Source organism: Corvus cornix, chromosome 1A (assembly GCF_000738735.6).
Source record: "Corvus cornix cornix isolate S_Up_H32 chromosome 1A, ASM73873v5, whole genome shotgun sequence".
Taxonomy (NCBI): Eukaryota; Metazoa; Chordata; class Aves; order Passeriformes; family Corvidae; genus Corvus; species Corvus cornix.
The window spans coordinates 59,040,109-59,061,698 of record NC_047057.1 but is presented as its reverse complement, the minus strand read 5'-3'; the positions used below and the strand labels follow the sequence as shown (position 1 = coordinate 59,061,698).

At 44.9% G+C, this 21,590-nt stretch overlaps 1 protein-coding gene across 1 annotated transcript in view; it reads left to right on the top strand.

Moving 5' to 3' along the window:
* The first annotated feature begins 55 nt into the window (after window positions 1-55).
* AKR1D1 (aldo-keto reductase family 1 member D1) overlaps window positions 56-21,590 on the top strand; it is a 34,904-nt gene continuing 13,369 nt past the window's right edge. Inside the window, exons 1-3 of the mRNA XM_039571482.1 lie at window positions 56-343; window positions 16,561-16,728; window positions 21,086-21,202. Coding sequence (XP_039427416.1) covers window positions 251-343; window positions 16,561-16,728; window positions 21,086-21,202 — 378 coding nt within the window. The 5' untranslated portion in view covers window positions 56-250. The remainder of the gene's footprint in view (window positions 344-16,560; window positions 16,729-21,085; window positions 21,203-21,590) is intronic.

Genomic DNA, 21,590 nt, shown 5'->3' with positions numbered 1-21,590 from the left:
GCCGGGGCGGTGCGCGGCGGGGCGCGGTGCAGGGCAGCCGCGGGCACACGTGGCTCGGCCCCCCAAAAAGGCGCTCCGCGGCGGCGGGAGCGGGCAGTTCGTCCTTCGGTCCCCGCAGAGCCGCCCCCGGTCCGCTCCGTCCAGCCGTCGGTGGGTGCCGGTGCCAGGGGCCGCGGTTGGCTGCGAAGCGGCGGCTCCCGCCCCCTACGGAGTCAGCCCCGGGTCCGGGGCGGCCCTACCTGCCGGCACGATGAACCTCACCGCCGAGAGCCACCGCATTCCGCTGAGTGACGGCAACAGCATCCCGCTCTTGGGGCTGGGCACCTACGCCGACCCCCAGAAAGTAAGTCCGGGGACAGGTGCCGGCTGCACTCGCTGGCAGCCCCCCGAGCCGCGGCTACCCCCCTCCTTTCCTCCCGTCCCGGCTACTTCTCTCTTTGCTCCTTTCCCCGTGTGCGAAGTTAAAGACTCAGCTCTACTATGAGCAGCGCGGGCAGTGCGCGGCCCGCAGATGAGGCAAAGGTGGGAAGAAATAAGGAAAAATGCCGCCCAGCTCGCGGTGTGCTGCAGCTGCCACCGTCGCCCACCGCCCCGCGCCGCTGGGCGCACGGGCAGGGGCGCGGGGAATCTGGAGTCGAGACGGTGCCGTGCAATGCCCGGGTCGGGAAGGGATGGGACCCCCAGCGAGCGCCGGCTCCCGGCAAGGAGGCCAGGAGCCCTCGGGCCCCCGGAGCCAGGAGGGACGGTGCCGTCGGGTCCCCTGCCTTGCCCCCTGCGCCGAGCGTAAATAAAATGAGGGATTTCGGACCGTCTTGCGGCTGGCCCCGACACTTTCCAAGTAATGTTCCTGAAACAAAGACCCAAATTCCTGCATCCTGATTCCTGCGGCTCCCACAGCTGACTGCCAGAGGCCAAACCACTCTCAAATATTCTGCATCCTTCGGTTTTGCGCCGGGCAGGCATCCCGTCTGACCGTGCCGGTCGGCTGCACCCGTGGAGGCTGGGGAAGCACACCTGATGCTTCTTCCCTCTGCGCACCTGGGAGCGCAAAGGCAATTCGGTAGCCACTGCCTTTTAAAGCTCTCCTAAACTGCCTGATCTTTCATCAGTTGTCTTTTTTGTTTGTTTGAAGAGTTGGGAAAGAGACATAGTGGCCAGAACCCTTCTTGTGTAATAGTTGCGATGCAATGTTGTGTGTATGACTCCACATATCACAGATATTTAAAATTACCTTTTTAAAGAAAACTCTTGATTAAAGCCATTTACCAACCACTAAATGGACTATGGTGCATCAATAACGGTGTTGAATTTTCAATAAACACTACTGCAGGCAATGCATGAGTGATGCAGAAAGGGTGTAAGACGTCCCCAGGACTGCAGATCTCACTTAACGATGGGGAGAATCAGTAGGAATTCATTACTTCAGAGCCTGGGCATCGTCCCCCACATCACTAGACTTTCTGGAGATATTTTCAGCTAGTGCATTATTTGAATAATGGTTACTGAAACAAAATTAAGGTTTCTAGCAGGAGTTTTGATATAGCAAAGCAGAATGTTGCATAATTCAGTGTCAAAATAGCTCTGAATGAACTTGAAACATCTTTTTCCAGACGTGTACATCATGCCCCGAACCATCAAGTTGCAATTTTTGCCCTAGTTTTAAGTTAAGAAAAATGCAGCTGCCAGCACAAGAGTTCCTACCTTGCTACACTTCCCGCCTGCAGCCCGGACAAGCCGTGGCCCAATACTGTGGCATCAGGCAAGGCTGAGGAGGGAGCCTAGAGTAGCAAGTAACCTGACGGACCTGAGAGGGGAGCTGGGTGCGATTCCCCTTATGGAGGCAGCTTTTCGGCACTGCTGTTACCCTGATAAGAATTCATTCTCCAGGAATCCAGCTGTTCCAAAATCAACAGAGCAACAGAGCTGCTTCTTCTCCCCCTGATGCTTCCTTTGCCCTCCTGTGGTTCGAGGTGTACAGCGAGCCTTTGCACGGAACGCAATGAGCCAAAATGAGTAATTTTTAGGTAGGGCTCGTTTTCAGCCAAAACAGCCCCAGGTAGTGGCTTTTTGCATGTACGTCCTTTGTTTTCTGCTGACAGAAAGTGGGGGGGACAGGATGATGCAGGCAGGGCAGGCATTGCTACGGCAACTCCAATTTAGAGCAATTGAAGCTGCTGTGTAACTGTACCCTCAGTAGGGATGGGTGCATATATCCAATCACCCTTTCTCCTTCTCCCTGAGTTTGTAGGAGTTTGATTTTCTGAGCTGTCTTTCTCTTTCTACATGATAAACACGTTAGAAAGTTACGGGTGGGAGGAGGAGCTGAGAAGAGGTAGAGAAAATAGCAGTGATAAGGCACTTGCCACAGATAAGGCACTTGCCACAGTCTCATTTTCGCAGAAGACCGGGTGAAACAATGTATGTTTATCTGGTGGAGCTGGGCTGGAGCTTTACGCTCGGATTAGGACTGCTATTTGAGTCGAAGAACTTGTCACAAAGAGCAGCTGGGGAAACGCAGCGGCAGCAGCGTGCTATGGGATTTGTTGCAGAATTGTGCTGCTGGTCGGTGATGGGGCAGGATGTTTAAATAGGTCACAGCTTAAAATTTGCCCGTTTCAAAAAGGCTGCTTTGCTGATAAGGGGGATGAGGGAGACTTCTGTCGGCTCCTCGCCGTGGCAGCGGAGCGCTGCTTGGCTGGGACAAGCTGCTTTGCCGAGTGCTGACTTGTGCCTGGTGCAACTTCCACTGAGATGCCTGGCGAAGTGTCTGCCCTGTTCCTCCTGCCTCAACAGCTGAAAGGCTTTGTGGCAACCCAGGACCGTTTCAAGGTTTATCCTAAGGAGTGAGGCTATAAACTAGCGCTGACACGTTTCCCTTAAAATGCTTAGCTGTAGCCTTTTGTGGCTGAATTGCTTAAGAAGCAGCATCTAAGCCACCCATTCTCCAGCGGTGGGGGCAGGCAGCTGGTGGTAGCGACGGCTCAAGCCAGCCCCAGCACTCTATTTCTGCTCATGAGTCAGATCCCTGCAACTTCTAGTCATTTCGTGCTTTGATACAAAATACAGAGCCATTCATTTGTCAGATTATTCATCTTGCTCTTGCAGGCAGGTTTTTGATTTTATGTTAGCTTGTTGCTTTGATTTTTTTTTTTCCACCAGGGTTATTCACCCTGGCACCTCCATGTCAGAGCAGCTTGTCCAAAACAAATCTGTTTTCTCAGTGTTGTGCTGTAGCCCAGTAGCTCGTAATGAGCCTGGAGTGTTCTTCCTGAAGTGCAGGAATGTGCTCGCTGGTTAAGCAAACCAGGCAGATCTAGTTAGGCGCAGAGCGGGGAAATCGGCTTCTCCGGCAGTCGGTTACAAGAAAACAAAGGCAGGAGGCCAGCTTTCACGTTTCAGGCTTTGTCTGCATAAACTGAACAGCAGTGCCTTCAAATCTGAAATGTGTCAGCAGCTTGCCTTGCTCATCTTAAATAACTTAATTTTTCTCCCAAAGACGACTTTGGGAAAGTCATGCTTTTCTGGTTGTGAAATACTCAACAAAAGATACATCTATATCAACGAAAGATACGAAGTCAGTCCCCTGCACGAGTTTACTGACTCAATGTAGTACATCGCTCAACAGGAGCAGAGCTGGACCACTGTGGAAAAGGTCTATTTGATAATCAGACTCATTTTCATTGAATGCTCTTTCCCCCTGGATGTGAGAGAGCTTTTCTTCTGACGGGGTAGAGGCTGGGATGACAATTCAGCTAATTCTTTGAGACTGAAAAGTGCAATGGTGGGGGTTTCTTTTTGCTTTACTCTCCTACCACAGCAAGAAAGTACAATGAATCCATTGGCTATCAGTTCATCTGCTAACAGGAAGAAAGGAATCTTCACTGGGTCATAGAATTGAATTTGTCATAAATTCAGGTTATTTATCGTGAGAAGCATATAAAAAGTTTTTTACAGGTTTAATTGGTGTTTCCTATCCTTATTATTAAATAAAGGAATGCAATAATTGTATAACTATTAAGCTAAATTTTCTTTTGCAGGCAGATCTCAGTGTGTTGAAGTTGGTTTTTCATTCTCCTTCACGCAAGGAAGGAAATGCATGATTTGTATTAGATTCTTGCCTACACGAAAAATTAGGCTGTTTATCCTAGCAAGGATGGACTCGAGTGAAAAAGTGGATATCTCAGGCACTGACTCCTTCCCCTATTCTCTCTTCACTTCCCAAATATTCCTTCTCCTCATGGGTTTGGGTGGGAACCACAGTGGGAACTGTGAATCAGGACTACCAGAGCACTCCAGACAGCTTTAAAATTTGATGCCAATTCTACCTCTGTTTGGCTCTGTGCATCCTTCTGGCAAAGTCCTGTGAGTGCAGGAGCAGCTCTGCCAAGGCTCCAGCAGATGCACTGTGTCCAGCTCCCCCTCCCTGAGGGCCCCCAAGCTGTTGACCCAATTCTCCAGGGTATTAAGTAGATGGGGGGGAGGAGGGAGAGGGCAGCCCCACAGGGGAGGGTGGTAGAGGAGGACAGGCCCCTTGATGAGCCCCTGGCATTGCCCTGTGCTATGGTAGAACCAGGTAAGTCCATGCCAGGCTCCCACCACTTCCCAGCACTGATTCTTAGCTCCCAGCACAGCCTATTGAGTGGCACTGGTACCCATCTGGAAGCAGATGAAGTGTGGGGATGAGCAGTCTTAGAGGGGAAAGGTGCTAAAAACACTCCTAAATCCTGGAAACCCTATGCCTCGTTAAAGCTGCACTTATGCCTGCTTCACTTTATAACTCATCCCTGTCAACACAGCTAAGATCATCAGTCCAGTGTCTCCACATAAATACTCGCTGTTTCCCTGGAAGGTCAAGGGGCCTTGGCCACAGCTCCTCTCCTGCCTTCCTGTTTTGACTGAGGGAGGACAGGGCTTGGAGGGAAGGTTGTAGCAACCGCACTGTACAGAGGCGCTGCTTCTGAAACATAAGATTGGGCAAAGCGCTCAAGAATAGCACTGGGTGAGGGCTGTTGGCAAGTTACGACTTAGCTAAAAATGAGGTTCTGAGGTAGCCAAATCCATTCATAAATTGGAAGCAGTTTTGTGGAATAGTTTCAGGCAAAACAAATGGCAAAGCATTTCATTTTGGGCACTGGCAGTACAAGCTGAGGAATCAAAGAATTATTAAAGCACTTGGAGGTAGAAGTTGCCTTTCCCTGAATAGCCCGCTGGTAAGGGAATCCACATGGGCGGTGGGAAACCAGATTCAGTCCTCCTCTCAGCCTCTGGGGATTAAACTCATATCAGACAGCTCAGGGAAATAACGTGATCGTGGGGTATGTGATAGTTAGAGAGAGACAAGAAGAAACATGCACAGGCTGGAGCAGGAGAAGCACCCTCCCCATGGGAAAGCGCACTGCCCACCAGCCCCACAGTGTTGGATGCTGAAGAACTTGGTATGGCATCCAGCCAGGAGGAAGAGAGACCCATTTCCCCAAATCTTTAACTACCACAAAGTAACCCTTGTGAATGCCCAGACAGTCTGGGTTTTGTTTAAGAAGAAATTGCTGGTTTGAATCAGGGAGAGGAAAAGTTCATCCAGGGCTCCCAGATCCAGTCTGAGTGACCAAGTTAAAAAAATCTGGTTTGGATAAGTAAAAACACTGTTTTGGCACCCTGAATTACTTTTTACACCCAAGCTAGAAGCTGAACAGAGTAACTTTTCGTTGTACAGGTCTAACAGCCTCTAATGCTCTCATAGGATCATTTATGCCAAAAAGTTCCTTGCACAAGGATGTGCATGCAGAAATTTTTTCAATCACTCTTAACGGTGCTGGCTGCACCCCTGCTGCAGGCTGCCTGCCTTTGGAGCTGCCATAGGCTGCTGTTAAGTCAAAAGAGATAATAAATGATTTGTCCTCATGACAGGATCTGGATCTCTGAGCTGCAGTAAGGGAGGAATTACACACAACTTAATTCCCCCTGTTTTCCTCCTGGCCACCACTGGCTTCTGAAGTACAATTGGCTAAAGACAGCAATGATTTCAGGTAACTTGTAAAGAAAGTCACCTGGCCTGACCCAAAGCTGCAAAATGAATCATGTATTGAGACTCCCAGAGAGAAGTGACACACCTGAGATCTCTGCAGACAGTTGAGCTTAAAGGCTTCCACTTCTTGATCTCTTGCCTATAAATTTCTCCTACTCTGACTCTGACAACTGTCTTCCTCCTGAGGTAAACTTGACTTCTGGACTTTTTCTTGAAAGAGATGAGAGAGGCAGTGACAAGAGCAGGAACTGTTCTAACATCCAAGTGTTCTTACAGCTTTATCTTATTTCCCATGACATGCTATTAAAATAAACATGCAAAGAAAATACCTCCGTCCTTCTCATGTAAGTGATTACACATGAATATGTGTTTGAACTCAGCAAATACTGAGTGTGAAGTTAGCTCTCTAATGAAGTGATCTTTACGAAGCTACATGAAATTACCAGATGTAATGCCAGGGAAATATTTTTTTCAGAGGTAAAATATTGGGAACCCAATTTGAACAGAGCTGAGGGAGTCAGCTGGGATATTTGGTTACAATTATCTTATTTAGGCCCTGAACCTAAGAGGCTAATAAAATTCCTGAAAAAAAATTTTTTTTTTTAAGTTATTGGGCTGTATCTCCTAACTAGCATTTCCATAAGACATTGTGTCCCTTTACAGACCCTTTTGGTAACCACCACTGGCTTTCTCAAGCTGCTTTCTTTTCAAGCAGCAGTACTACCTCATGCAGTATTAGTCCTTCTTGTCTTCAGGGAGCGCTTTGGAGCAGTGGAGCCACACACAGCAACATGTGGTCTCCCGGGGTTGGCATTTCTGAGATGTTTCAGAGGGTAGCCTCATGTTACCTCGGTCTCTGAGGATATCCTAAAGCCATACACCCAAGTGGAGATTTGTACACTTGAGTCAGGGGTGAAGGGAAGCAGCCCAGAAAGACAACTGTGCGTGATCTGCTGTGTGTCCTGGAGGGCTCGTTGCCTGCCTGTTAGTAAACTCTTAGCCTGGCCTTCACACTGAACAATATTTATCCTGAAACAAAATATCTGGAGCCAGAGCGCTCATGGAGTCATGACTCAGTTAGTTTAGTGCTTGAAGGACTAAACTGTACTGCATCAATTTTGCTTGCACAGACTGCAGATGGCATGCCTTTCCTTCAGTGGCTGGTATCCTGGTGTTGAGTGATGCCCCCACCGATTATTGCTCAGATTTTATTCCTTATTCCTCAGCTAAGTCAGTTACTGGCAAGACCCAGTTGCCAAGAGCAGATCAAGGCAGGATTTCTTGGTATTTGGTGCCCAGATGCCTTGAGGAGGTGCAGCAGTGGGCATCAGCTTTTAGCAGGCAACAGACCAACTTGGCTCTTAGGCAGAAGCTTGTGTGAGGATTCAAGAAACTGCAGTGATTGGGCTCTAGTATTGCCTTAAATCATCCATGCTGTTTGCTACAGAGATGGCAAATATGCCAGGGAATAAGTGGTTTCACACATGAAAGAGTGCTTTCACAGATCAAACTCCTTACAACAAAGAGGTGAGGGCACACACTAGAAGGTTAAGCTAAATCAAAAGGATCTCAGAACAAGTTCTGATTTCATCAATGACTTTTGCTAAAGTCTTACTGTTTCGTGACACATTTTAGAATTCCCTTTCTTACATGCTCAAGTGGCAGGTTTACTACCTCTGATTTATCTTGTGCTCTCCTTTTTTCCTCAACCGTACAACTTCTCTGTTCTGCCACTGGAGCAGTCTTCCTCCGTTTTGTTGTCTTCAACACTTCCTTCATGTTTAGCCTTGACCTCTCCTCCTCTGCCTGCAACCACCTCTTGATGCCTCAGTTACTGCTAGCTCCCTGTGATCTTGTGTAATACAATGGAACATTTTTGGCTTGCAAAAATGCAAGATTGCGTCTTTATCTCACTAAGAAAGGAAACCTAAGTCATACAATTAGAAAAATCAGGTAATTAGAAAAGGCAGATGCTTTTTTTCCTGAAATTTGGCAGACTCAGAAACTCCTAGCTTTTGTGTAAGAACTGTACCTTACCTATTAATGTCAGATTTTAAATTTGGATTTGATAAAATGACTTACCACACAAGTCAATCTGGAGGAAAGAGATTCTTGCATGCAACTTTCTTGGAGACACAAACTTTGTTCCTGATACTTTGATTTGCACAAAGTCCCTGGTTCTAAAACATTGTTGAAGTTGCAAAATGCTCTTTTTCCTCCATGTATCTTCTCTGATGCAGTCTCTGTGGTTCTTCATTTCCATGAAACCTGAAGTTTAATAGAAAATAAATTGATAGTATTACTAATCTCTACTTTGTGGTAATGGCTTCCGTTTCCGGTTGTGAACACAATTAATGTCTAATCGTGTGTAGCAGATTAAAAGCTGCAGTTACTGAAGTGGTCAACTTATAAAATTCCTAATGAGGAAGAGCCCAGCCTTGTAGATGTGTGTGAATGAAGGACTAACTTTCTAGCTACAAAAAGGGAGGACTTTGAGCAAAATGGGCACAGAATCGCTGGTCCTGGAAAATGGTGAATTTTTTAGTTTGCTCTGAGGAGCATATTGTTCTCAGAATGACTTTTTCGCCTCCCCCCAGCCACCCAAGCATGCCTTAAACAAAAACCCTTCTTCTTAAAACAATAGTACCTCTAACCTATGCTGACATCTCAGCTGCTACATGAAATCATTTTCAGTCTGCTCCAGGACCAAGAGGCATATCCCCCTGCAGAGCCGAGGACTTGCACTAATGAATCCGTTGACAGCCAGATAATTGCCTGGCCTTGTGCAGTGATGCCTGCCTAATCCAAGCAGAGGGGCTGGCTCTTGCAGCCACCCTGGCACTGTGTCATTTGGCTCCCAAACGCGGCACCAACACGTGCAGACTTGGACTCGGCAAGAGCACTCCAGAGGAGAATGCTCCCAGAACAAGGGGGCCTTTAGGAAGTGACAACTTCATCTGGGAGTCAGGACAACTTTTGGATGGTGGATATCAGGTGCCACCATGACCCACCAAACTACATGTCTGTCTATGACAGGGGGTATAATCGTGTTTAATCAGTCCAGATCCAAAACTAATAGAGAGTTAATCCAGATAAGCTTTTAGGACAGTAGCACTACTCAAAACCGGTCACGAGGATTCTTATTTGAAAGGTAACCAAACAGGGAACAGACCTTTTCCATTCCATAGCTGTGTGCTGCAGTGACAAACACTAGCTGTTTCAATATACCCCTCTTCCAAAAACTACAAAGTTGGCTGTTACCAGTGCAATAATACTAAGCCAAATATTGACACCCAAAAAATAGTACTTTTATTCTTCTCTTTCCCTATGGCTTTCTAAATATTCTGGGTTTTTTTAAAGCCTGCTCAAGAGCCACAGGGAAAGTCATTCTATCTAAATAAAAGTTAAGAAGATTGTTTCACAGAAGATGAGACAGGGAATCACTGGCATTGTTGTAGAGGGGAAAAACTGAACCCCTACGAGTGAGTAATCGGGATTACCACAACTGAAAGATACGCTTTTTGGCAAGAACATTTACAGCCCAGTTTTCCAGGCAAAGGTCCATTTTTAAAATGTCCCTGACCGACTCCATACATTAAATATGGCTGTGCACTCCCATGTGTCCCTGATTCCCCGCAGTTCTCCAAAAAACAGTGTAAGCATGTTCTTGCAGCTCATGTGGGAAGCTAACATCTGGATTGTCTCTTTGGTTGACCTAGGAGGCCAGATTTGTCAAAACTTGAAAGCACTGTGCAGAAAATGCCTCTCTAGGCTTCAAAGCCAACTCTTGTTGGTTCAGCTAACTAGGTGGTGGAATTCCCCAAGTCTTACATTTGCCTTTGCAAACACTTCTTCGAACTGGCGCCAGAAACCTCTCCCCTTTAACTTTAGGGAATGAAGCAGAAGAGCTACTGGCAACCTTTTATTCTCTTTTATTGCACCAGCTGGTGCTTTATCTTCCACTTTTACCTCACACATCCCCACGATTGCAGTGCCTGTCTGAAGGGTATTTTGATAGCACCCACCCTCCCAGATAGATCCATGCTTTCCAGGGCCAGCCAGAGGGCTACTGTGTCCTCCAGCTCTTCAGGAAAGTTTCCCAGTCCACCCCACTAGCCTTGTGAGCATGGGGTCCCAGGTGTGCCTATCATGTGCTTGGTTGCTTTAATCCTCTAGCTGCCAGCAGAAAGGTATGGCAGCTCTTTAGCTTCACCTTGCATTAACTGACTTTGTGTCCAGTGAAAAGTTGCAGAGTTCCTAAAACTGAGGATTCTGCAGTTAGGTGTTAAAAATAACTCCAGCACCCTCTGCCAGCAACAATAATAAGGCTTTCCTGAAGACAGCTTTGGCTAAATCCTAGAATAACAATGTCACAGGAATTCTAGAAATGCTAAATCTGTAGTTATGCAGTCCTAATTTCTGTTGTACAGACAAACCCCTGCTTCAGGCCACCGATAGAGCATCAGGTTAGAGGGACCCTCATTCATGGTGGGACACAAGGCCACAAGTGTCACCATTCCCCCATCTTCTCTGCACATATTTGCTGTCCTCCACCTTCCAAGGCAAGATGCTGGAAGACATAAAGCAAAGTTCTGGGCCAGCACAGCAGCCTGTGGCTCTTAGCTGTGTTCTCTGCCTCCATTCCCAGCTCTACCTGCTTTTGCAGAGAACCCTTTGCTGGGTTTTGCTTCCTGGATGGTGGCTGCCAATGCTTCCGGGGAACGAAAGCCAGATTTTCCTGTGTACAAGAGAGAGGGATGTGCTGGCGGTTGCATTTTCCAAGAAAGAGGTGTACAGTACAGCTTCTCTTTTACAAGATTAAACAATTCTAAGAATGTACCCTTGTGTGGCTCATATCCTCCAGCTTTGTAAACTCAACCTGTGCTTTCCTGCAGGGCCTTCAGTACACATGCTTTCTATGCTCTGTTCCTAACATCTTAAGCCAATCCTTTTTGCCAGCTTGTCCAGAAAACAGGCAAATAGAAATAAGCAATTGGGCTTCTAGAAACTTGCATAAGAATCTGTGTGTGAGTGCTGAGCTCTGGTGAAGGAGGCTCTGAGCCCAGGAATGTACCTACTTTCTCCTTCCTGTATTTAGCTGACTAAGATTCCTAAACAGCGGCTCCACATCCTAAATTATAGGTTTGGACTGGAGCACTTGGCCCACGGCTTGGATGTCTTGTGTAATTCTGCTGCAGCTAAACTCAGATTTTTCCAGAAGATGGCCCTGTGTCTCCTAACACCTCAAGCTTTTCCCCCCTAGATCATTATTCCCAGCTGAGAGACCGGAAAGCATTGCACTAAACAGGTGAGATGCTCAGGACTAAGGTAAAGGGCTTCTTCCCTGAAGGGCTGCTTCCTCTGCTGTCATGTGCTGCTGACACTCGTGCATGCAACTCTCTAAAGCTGCTCCTGTAAAACAGGGCAGAGCAGAATCTGAGAGCCTGAGCCTGAGCCCGTTTTCCTTTACTGTATGCACTTATAAAGAATAAATGACAATACTGATGTTAAGACATAAAAGCAGTGACTACAGTAGCAATTCACATGGTTTTACAAGATTATAATCTACTGCCAATGTGTCCTGTTAGCTGTGTCTTTGGAGATAACCCTCTTAATCAGCTGGAAAGCCAATGGAAATTGCTGACCAGAAAAAGATGCTTTAGAAAAAACAAAAGAATTGAAGGGCAGCTGAACTGTGACACTAAATAACAGTAATAAGTCAGACAAGCACTAACACTGCTGAGCAAATACTATTCTACTTGAGTGGGAAGAGAAAAAGTCATGGGTATGCCTGCATAAAAACATTCTCCTGTGGTTTGGTCATGTGCACTCACGAACAAAACTGAAGCTGAACCATTTGCTGTGGTAGGGAGAATAGTTTTTGACAAAATGGGATGTGATGGAAGGTGTCTGGAATAAACATTAAAAATTAGGAAAGTTTATGGTCTCAGAGGAAAAAGAGAGCAGACCCTTTCAGACAGACAGAATTGATGAAGCACATTGCTTTTTCAGACTCACAGAAAGTGGTAACTGGCCATTTGGCTACTTCATCTGTGGAGAAGGGGCCAAATTGCTGCTTCCTCTCTTTCAGTGAAGGTGCATGTATGAGTCTGCTTCCCCAGCCCTTCTGTTGGATTTATTTATCATGGAGCCTGAAGGAAACAGATACCAGTTAAAACTGTCATGCATGGTGGTAAATCAGCCGGTTTACAAGCTACTGATTGATAGAGGGAATAATTGTGTCTCTTGTTTCCTTAAACTTCATGATCTTAAAAATAACACAGATGCTATTGAAGAAATTTATTAGTGATTGAGCAAGTCCTCCTCGTCAACCAAGCAGTTATTCTTTTATCATAAAACATGCAATAAATTTAATACGGTTCTTTGGCACAAATTAGTGACTATCTGCAAAAGCACTGAAGATAAATATCCGACTTACAGTGCACAAGTGGTTATAAAACTCCAGTTCTGAAACAAGTCCTTGATCAAAGTAGCATAGTTGCAAGGCACGCTGATTAGAAACTGAAACATTAATTATGGCTAAGGATCAAGAACACCTTTTATCTACACTTAAATAAAAAGTAATAAAGAAGCAGAAATTTGTCTTAGGGCCAAAGCTAGAAAGTCCTGAATTACTACTAACAAAGCACAAAGGTTTATAACACAGAGACATTTCAGTACCTCATCTGGTATTTGTACTGCTCTAAAAGTGAGCCCTGTTCATTCAGGAATAGTGCAAGAATAAAACCCTGTCTGGAGTGAGTAGACAGCGTAGGCAACTGCATTTTAGGTAATGTACTAAGGGAGTACAACCTGCAGGAAGGAGGGGAAAGAGGTCTGGGGTTCTGAGTAGAATAAGTGTGCCCATGGCCAAACAGCCTGGGAGATGCTGTTCCATCAGCTGCTGTGATAAATGGTGCTGACACTGATACAACATAGACACATTGCAAATTTTTATCTGCACTTAAATAAAAGTTGGTTTTCAGTTGGTAACCTTTGATCTGGTCACTACTGAAGACCAATTCCATGAAAAGACAGAAGAGATTTAAACACCTCAGACTGAGCAGTGAAGCAGAGGGGAAAGATCCAGGTCTGTGCCTTCTCTGATGGAAAGATGGATGAGCAGTGGTGGTTTGAGTCATCCAACTTTAGTATGGTGTGTCAGGAAACAATGGAATAAGATACGACACCTAAAGCAACACTTCTAAAAAGTGGCAATACCACAACATGACTAGTCTGTGCAACTCATCAGCACAATTTACCACAGCCCATTACTGCAGAATTTGGAAGGATTAAATATGTGAAATGCCAGAAATGATAGTTTCTCCATTAGAATGAAAATAAACATATGGTATAAAGTTTTCAGACTCACAGATGTCTCAGACCTTCAGCTGGGACAGTTCAATAGAGGCAATATTTTCCAAAAACCGTTCCCTAGATTGCTTTGCATTTTTATATGAAGCACCTTAGGTCAGAGTCTGTAAGAACTAATATACCACATCAGATGAAATGGACTAGTGCAATAAAAACATATACATGTAATGTAAACCCACCTCCAGCCATTGCTAATCAAGACCTGATCCAAAAAAAGCCACTCCAAGCCCCTAAAGAATAAGGTTATTCCTTGAGATGGAGGGGTCTTTCACAAGATTATTTGTACAGACGTAAGTCCCATGTAAAAGATTAAGAAATAGACAGAAGTTCAGCTCTAACACAAGTCAACTGATTCAGCCAAAAGCAGATGCAGTAACAGCAAGCATTTCCCTCTATTCTACCCTCCTTCCATGTCTGAAACTGTGCTGTTGCCTTACATGTGAGACTCTACCTTTCCTCACCTATTCCTTCTGCTTTTCTTACTGACTAAACTGGCCCTGGTGACCGAGAAAGGACGCAACTCAATAATCAACATTTCCTTAATTGTTAGAGTTTAGTTTACAGCTTCAGGAAACAAAAGGGAGCTGTGTTCATGCAATCTCTCAAGAGTGCAAAGAGGGGAAATTCTAGTACCAGACTCACATCCCATTTTCAGTCTCTCCAAAAAACGGAAAAAGTAAAAAAAAAAATTTTTTTTTTCAAAAGCTGTATCATGGTAATGCATCACTGTCCTCTAAATGTTCTGCTTTCATACGCTCGAACGGTAAAAGTCAAACAGACTGAAGAAATCTAGAAAGATACACTGTTTGCAGAATCATGTTTCAGAGAGAAAAAACACGGATAGCACTTTTGGAAATACACTTGCCTTTCAGATAACTAATAATCACTTAGGCTTGAGCTCCCCAGACCTTTAAGGTGAGCCCTGTTGCTCTGTGTCACTCAGCCTGAGCTTTGCAACTGCGGCTCCAACCTCGTGCTGGGGCAGAGGTCTGAGGTTACTGTCACCAGTCACTGCAGGCTTGTAATACTCGTGTCAGAGCTTTCTTCCTGATGCCTCTCTCAAACCTCTCCTGCAGGTTCAGGCAGGGACAAAGCAGAGAACATGTTGGAGGTTGTCACTGCTCCATGCCTCGCACTTCTGTAACGCTGCCCGGCATGCCCCAAGTGAAAAGTAGCCATTGAGTGTGCCTGAAAAGCTGGTAGCTGCTGTGGTCTTCATTACATCTGACTAACAACCAGGAAAGGGCCCTGCCAGGGGCCAAGTGTGCTTTTGGGAGGCTCCCACAATAAAAGCAGCAAAGCACTGAAACAAGTGTTTCGTTGTCTCCCTCAATTAAGCACACAGTATTGCATCATCACTGTAAATACTCTAGAGTGCCAAACTGTGCCGTTTTGCTTCTCAGCCCTCATTCAGCTCTGTAATAAATCAGGGCACGTGTGAGCGGCTTTGCATTTTAAGTAACCTTTAGGCACTGCATGCTGGAGCAGAAAGCTCCCCCCAAGCCCAAACAGAAGTGGGTCCATTTGTGTCCCAGAGAGTCAGCCAGGATGGAGCACTGAGCAAGCAGGCTGGAATATGGGCCCATTATCCCAGAATGATCTGTCACCAGCCTACAGTTCTGGGACTGAAAGACAAGGGGTGAAGACAACCCCAGGCATCTTTAGCAGTCCTTCAAAGTCTTTTCTTTCATTGAACATGGAAGGGAAGAGCAATGTTCTTAATCACTGAAGCATCCTATAGCAGCTATGAGTTTCACACTTTCTAGTTCAGCAGGTGGTGGAAGAGCAGCTGTTTCTTTCATGACAAACTCATGGACGGCCAAGCCAGTGGCATCTGTAAAAGGACAGCTAGGAGGGAGAGGAGCAAGAGCTATTGCTATGGTGAAAAATGGTCCTTCCCAACAACACTACTGCCAGTCCTGCTTCTTGTCTTCCCTTGGCATTGGCAAAACCAACAAATTTGACATCCTCCCTTCATACTGTCTCATTTCCTGATGTCTCCAGCATGTGTTTTCTTCATAGGAGAAGCAGTGTGGTCTTGGCCCTGCACTTGCAGATAGCAAAATCCAACTCTTGCCACTTGTTGTTGACAGACAGCAGCACAGCAGAGCAGTTTGACTTACCCTACTTCTGTTTTTCTTAAAGTGAATCAGATGTCCCTGTTACAGCAGAGCAGTGTCCATGAAAAGGATGGGAGAATAGTGCTGCTGCACACCCTTGGCCACCACCACCTAGAACTGCTCTCTCATTATAAAAAGTGTAGGAGCCATAAGATGTTTTCAGTACAATTCCAGTGACCAGAAAAAATAATTTCAGTAACCAGTTCTATGCTTTTTTGCTTGGTTTGGAACTACATGTAATTTTGCTTGCCACATTGGCTAATGGAAAATATGGAAAATATGACAGTTCTGAAAAAACAAGCTTACTCTGAATTCTGGCAACGATGGGCAAACATAAATGCAGCACACAGTACAAAAATGTCACTTGGACTTATTAGGAGGTTTCTTGGGCTCATCTTAAACTGAGGCAGTAAAATGTATATAAATATATACTAAAGCAACTACTGGTTCTTAACCACACAGTAAAGCAGCTGTCCAAAACTGGGAAGACCAGTAGATAGTCCTGACTGTCAGATTGTGATACCATCAATGGTAAGTTGATTTCAGGAGAAAGAAGTCAAATCCAAACTCCTGCACTGCTTAAAGGTCCAAGATATTCAAACAGCCTCTGATCAGCAGGTGGTTGACCAGCTTTGCTCAACCAAAAAGTTATCTTCCACTTGAGTAGGGGATTTTATCAAACGGCTGTTGTAGGAAAGCCTTTACTCTCTAGATAAGAAATACTGAAATTATTTTCATATCAAATGCATTCACTTCTACTTCCTAAGGACGCTAGTACTGTCTCTTTCACAGACACAGTGAGACAATTTTTTGCTTTCCTGTCCTTTCCCAGCCTAATTCCACATGCTCAAGAGTTTTGACGAAAAGTGCACAGCACTTTTTTATTTAGAAGTTGGAACACAGTTATCTGGGGAGATAAGGGATGGTCACTCAGGATGAATTGCAGCACAAATCTTGCACATATCTCAGGGGCTCTCTAGCACTGAAGATGAGGTAAGCAGAAGGCTGAAATGATTTTCATTCTTTTCCTTCTCCCATCAGACTCCCAAAGGTTCCTGTCTGGAGGCAGTGAAGATTGCCATTGATGCTGGTTACCGCCACATTGATGGTGCCTTTGTCTACTTCAATGAGCATGAAGTGGGACAAGCCATCCGGGAGAAGATTGCTGAGGGGAAGATCAAGCGAGAAGACATATTTTACTGTGGCAAGGTGAGAACCTGCACTCAGATTATTTACATTAAATCCAGGATTTCTGTGAATGGTCTTTCTTAAGAATGCTGGCGGTCAACATCTGGCATGCTTCCTTCCAGATCCAACATCCTTTATTTTTCTTTCCTAGCATTACCAGAATGCTGCAGATCTTTATGAACACTAGGTTTGCTGTGAGGCACAGGAATCACTGTTGTTCTCTGAATCTCTGAGAGCAGTGGGAACCATGCAACATCCATTCTGCTTAGTATTGTAGGTACCTGCAAGTTAAAACCATGGCTACACTCAGCCTAAAGTGCTGCCTAACCTTTTACTGTGCCACACATTGTGTGGACACACACAGAGCCCCATCTGGACAATGACCCTGCAAATGAGGTTTTTTCTGTTAGAGTAATTCCCTGTACAGGTTTGCCATGAGGTTGCATAATGAAGGGGGTGGGAGCAAGCACGTGCATGCCAGTGTCTGTGTATGGGAGAATAGCAAGTGCTTACATTGGTACTACTGCCAGAAAATTACTCATCAAGCTACACCCTTAGTTACTGTATCACCTGTCATTAAAAAGTTTTAGGATGAGGAATCAACTTACTTGGAGAGAAGATGTCATTACACTTCTGCTCTAGAGCAACGAGGCTGGAATAATGCGTGAGCTACTTTATGCATTCAAGTCTTAACCTATGAGCTGACTCTCTCCTAAAAGAATGAATTCCCTTGTCCAATGAAAGGTCTGACAAAAGCTGTCACAACTACAATGAATTATCCCAGGTAAAAGAGAGCTCATTGCACATCGCAGAATAAAGACTGATGGTGCCTGTCCAGTTTCTAAGGAAGTTTATAGCCTCAAATAGTCCTTCCTGCAGTGCTTCTTTGAACATATCAGCCTAATATTTTCCCTTTCTCCTTTCCCAAATAAGACGTAATCCACAATTACTCAACAGACTTGCAAATAAACACCAGTGTTCCTAGAGTGAAAGATCCCATGGGATGAGAGGCCTGGCTTACTGTGAGCAATTCAGTTAAGTTCTATGATCTGGGAAAACTAAGCTTCAGATTGGATAGTTTGCAGACCAAGTGGATTTTCAGCAGCTATAGACCAATTTCCAAGTACAGCAATTTCCAGTCTGTAAAATATGCAACTCTTTTCCAAGTTTCCTGCTTGGTTCTACTGATAACAACCTTGCCATTCTGAGAAAAGCCTCACGTTCTCAAATTTTCTGCCTTTATCAGGGGAATTTCTCAGTCTCTCATGTGCCAAATATGTTGATTTGGATGAGTGAATATATTTGGTTTCAATATTTGGTTTTACAGTTTCATTACTGCAAATTATCAGTAATATTGAAATCAAAACCACTGAGTTGTGCCAAAAGGTTAGAACCAGATGTCCTAACAATTTCGAGTATTTCAACTTTCCCAGCTGCTTCCCCTGCACTTTATTTTCCCATATCAACCTTTAGGCTCTGTGAAAGCACCTCTCCTGGTAAAATTTTCAAACTTCCTTTATTTGTTAAGCCCTTCTGTATTCAGTAGTCTGATGTGATCACCAGATGACCTTCCTAGTTGATAGTCACTACTTAAACATTGAGTCATTTGGAAAACAGCAGCTCCTGCAAGTCACAGGTCTGCAACACACAGTACCACAACAGCCAGTGCCTGTGCTCCCAGCCTGCCATGTGTCTGTGAGACGACACACACACGTGTGTTTCTCTTACAGTTGTGTCCTGTTTGTGCTTGACAAAACATCAGCTGCTCAGGGTGATCGTCCATGATAGCATTTCTACAATCTTTAAAAGAGTTCAAAGGCAGAAGTGAAAAATACTCTGCAACCAATTCAATCCATCACAACCTAGGATTTTCACAGGTTTCACTCAAAACTTTCACAGCAGCTCTGAACATCCCAGAAGGAGCAGGAATGGATAACCCTTGCCTTATGTATCTCTAGTTTTATGTACCTTACAAACTCAGGTATCTTACAAACTACAGGCAAACCTCAACCCAGTAGATACCTCAGGCATTCATCAATAACCAACTGATATGAACTCTTGCGTCTTCCAGGTAGATACAGCAGACCATTCTTGGAAGCAGTAGGCACTACAGAAGTTAGTTCTGTTTTCTGCCTTACTGACATCAGAAGTACTGGAAATTCCCAAGACCCTTCAGTCTCAAGCCCCTGGTGCAGATCTTTCCTTAAGCAAAGATGCTGCAGATGGAAGGCTGATCCATCAGCGGGGACTAAGGAGAGCAGCCCTGCTGAGTGGCAGCGTTGCTGGAACAGTGACCTGGTGTGATCGCACTGCATCTGCCAGTTGAAATCATCAGCACTTGCACTTGGCTCTCGCTGCTGGCTGCCTGATCAGGCAGAGCAGCTCAGCATCCAGAAATTTTAGAGGTTTTATATCAACTGCCAACATCTCACTTGGCTTATACAGCAAGACCTTTCTGGTCTCCTCTTTCATCCCAGGATATTTCTTTCATTAAACTAGAAGTAACATTTCCAGGAAATGTGGTGTCCTAAAATGCCAAAGCCAGCTGGCAGCTTTGACTGCTCAAACATCAACATGGGTTCTACTTAGGTAGATAATACAATAACTTGTACAAATCATGAAAACAGTTATGAAACTCTGAAGTTTCCATGGCATCGATGTCTTGACATAGTACAAATGTTTGCTGTTTTTAAAGGCTGGTTCTTTAGAACCTCTGCAGTTTTTTAAAGGGAAGTATATTTACTGGCAAATACTGAGCTTAATAGTACTGGGCTAGAAAGGGCACTCAGAAAAACTACTTCTAAGCACTATGTCTCATGTTACCAAATTTCTAAAACACAGTAACAAACTGAACATCAAGGGTCTACAAAGTCATTTCCGTACTTAAATACAAGTTAAGATCATTTTGCATGTAAAATGCTTTAAAAAAATACATAGACCAAAGGCTTTCAATAAATCCAGTGGAACAGCTTAAAACTCTTGAGAACACGACCTCGGTCCCTTTACTGTAGTACACCTCAGCCTCTTTCCACTGTTACTGATCATAAACTCTTCACACCGTGCAGGACACAGCTGAGAAGGGCCTAGTATGAATTTCCAGGTGTTTTGGTTTGTCAGCTTAGGGCAGGGTCAGATGTCCTGCTCTCGGTACAACTTAAGGTGTCCTTGCTTTGGGCTGAACTGAGCAGATTGTTTTCCTGGGGAATAACTCTAACTTGGTTTAAAACAAACAAGCAGTTAAAATACCTTAAACTTCAGCCAAGCTATACCCCTTGACACCTATAATCAACATCTTCTCCCACAAATCACAATTCAAGTTTTGTGTCTTTAGAACAAATTCATTCTATGCCTTGGCATACAGTGCCTGTCAGCTTTGGTGGCAGAACTGACTAGACAATGACCATACCAGCAAATAGCAGGTTTTTCCAACCAACAAAAGTGACAAAAACCTCAACATGACACTTCACATGTTAGTTTTGTAAGTTGAAAAAAAAAAAAAAAGAGAGAAGAAAATAACCCAACTTATTGTGTGCATTCAAATGGCACTTTAAACCTTCTGTTGTGTGTTAATTCTGCTGCTGGTAAAATCGACAAAACTCAATCAGTTTACAAAGAGCTCTTGGTTACTAATTACCATGCTATGGTTTTATTCTTGCAAGAGACGTGCATCAGCAGAGTTCAGTTAGAGATAGTATTGAGCACTCACCAGCTAAGCACACTCCATAGCAATCTCAGGGCACAACCCTGAAAGGAAGCAGTTGGGATTAAAGAGGTACAGAAGACTTTAACTCCTCACGCCTGCATTACAGTGACTAAACACAAACACATCTTCCTGTGAGGACTGGGGAATAAGTGAAAACTTCCCTAGTCAGGCAGTCTCTCAGGCTCCACGACCACAGGAGAAAACCAGAAGATTCTCTTTGTGCTGGGTGCTTGGCTGTTCAATAGCTAACTCACATGATCCGAGCTTCTGCCTTCAAGCATAAAACTGACCACAGATTCCTTGTGGGAACAAAGTTTTTCAGTGAAAGCACATGCTTGGAAAACAAAAGGAATCTAAGTTCATTGAGCAAGAGTTTGCAATATACTCAGCTCAGAAGAACCTCTGTTGTAATAAAAAAATACATAATGGCTTTACTGGGTCAACACTTCATCAGTCCTGGGCAAGAATTCCTGTCTTAGCCTCTGCACCTGGCTCTGACAGAAGGCAAGGTAAGGCCCTCACCTCTGCCTTGCAGGGATGTAGACCATGATGTCTTTGCACTGTGCATAATGAGCCCTGTCAGAAGGACAAGAGGGAGGGAGTGTGTGCTGCAGGGATTCAGCTGGCTCACTCTTCCTCCTGGCACCCAAAAAAAGCCTGTGCTTGCCTCCCCAGCTGTGGAATACCTGCCATCCCCCAGAGCTGGTGCGTCCCACGCTGGAGAAAACCCTGAAGATCCTGCAGCTGGACTACGTGGACCTCTACATTATTGAGCTGCCAATGGCTTTCAAGGTAAAAAGAAAAATTGCTTGGAAAAAGTGCATGAGCTTGGCTTGAACCAAGGTCTCCTTCTAGCGTATTCCTTGCAGCTTCCAGCCTATATTGTCAATAGTATTTTGGGCAGAAAACATATATATTTTGATATGTATTGCATATATGTATTTCTGTGTGCTACCCACCCAAAGAAAGGCTTACAAGGGGTGTGAGAACAGGCCAGGACAGATGGTGCTTAGAGTCTTTCTGCTGGAAGGACAGGTCTTCCAACAGGGGTTGAGCAGTTCCTACTATGAAAAAATTACCATAGCTGAAGCAGTACATGTGTCTGAATCCTCTGTGAGCCATGAGGAGGGAGTCACTGGAGGTAAGAGGTCATACAAAGCAGCAACAGGCTGGGGGCAAA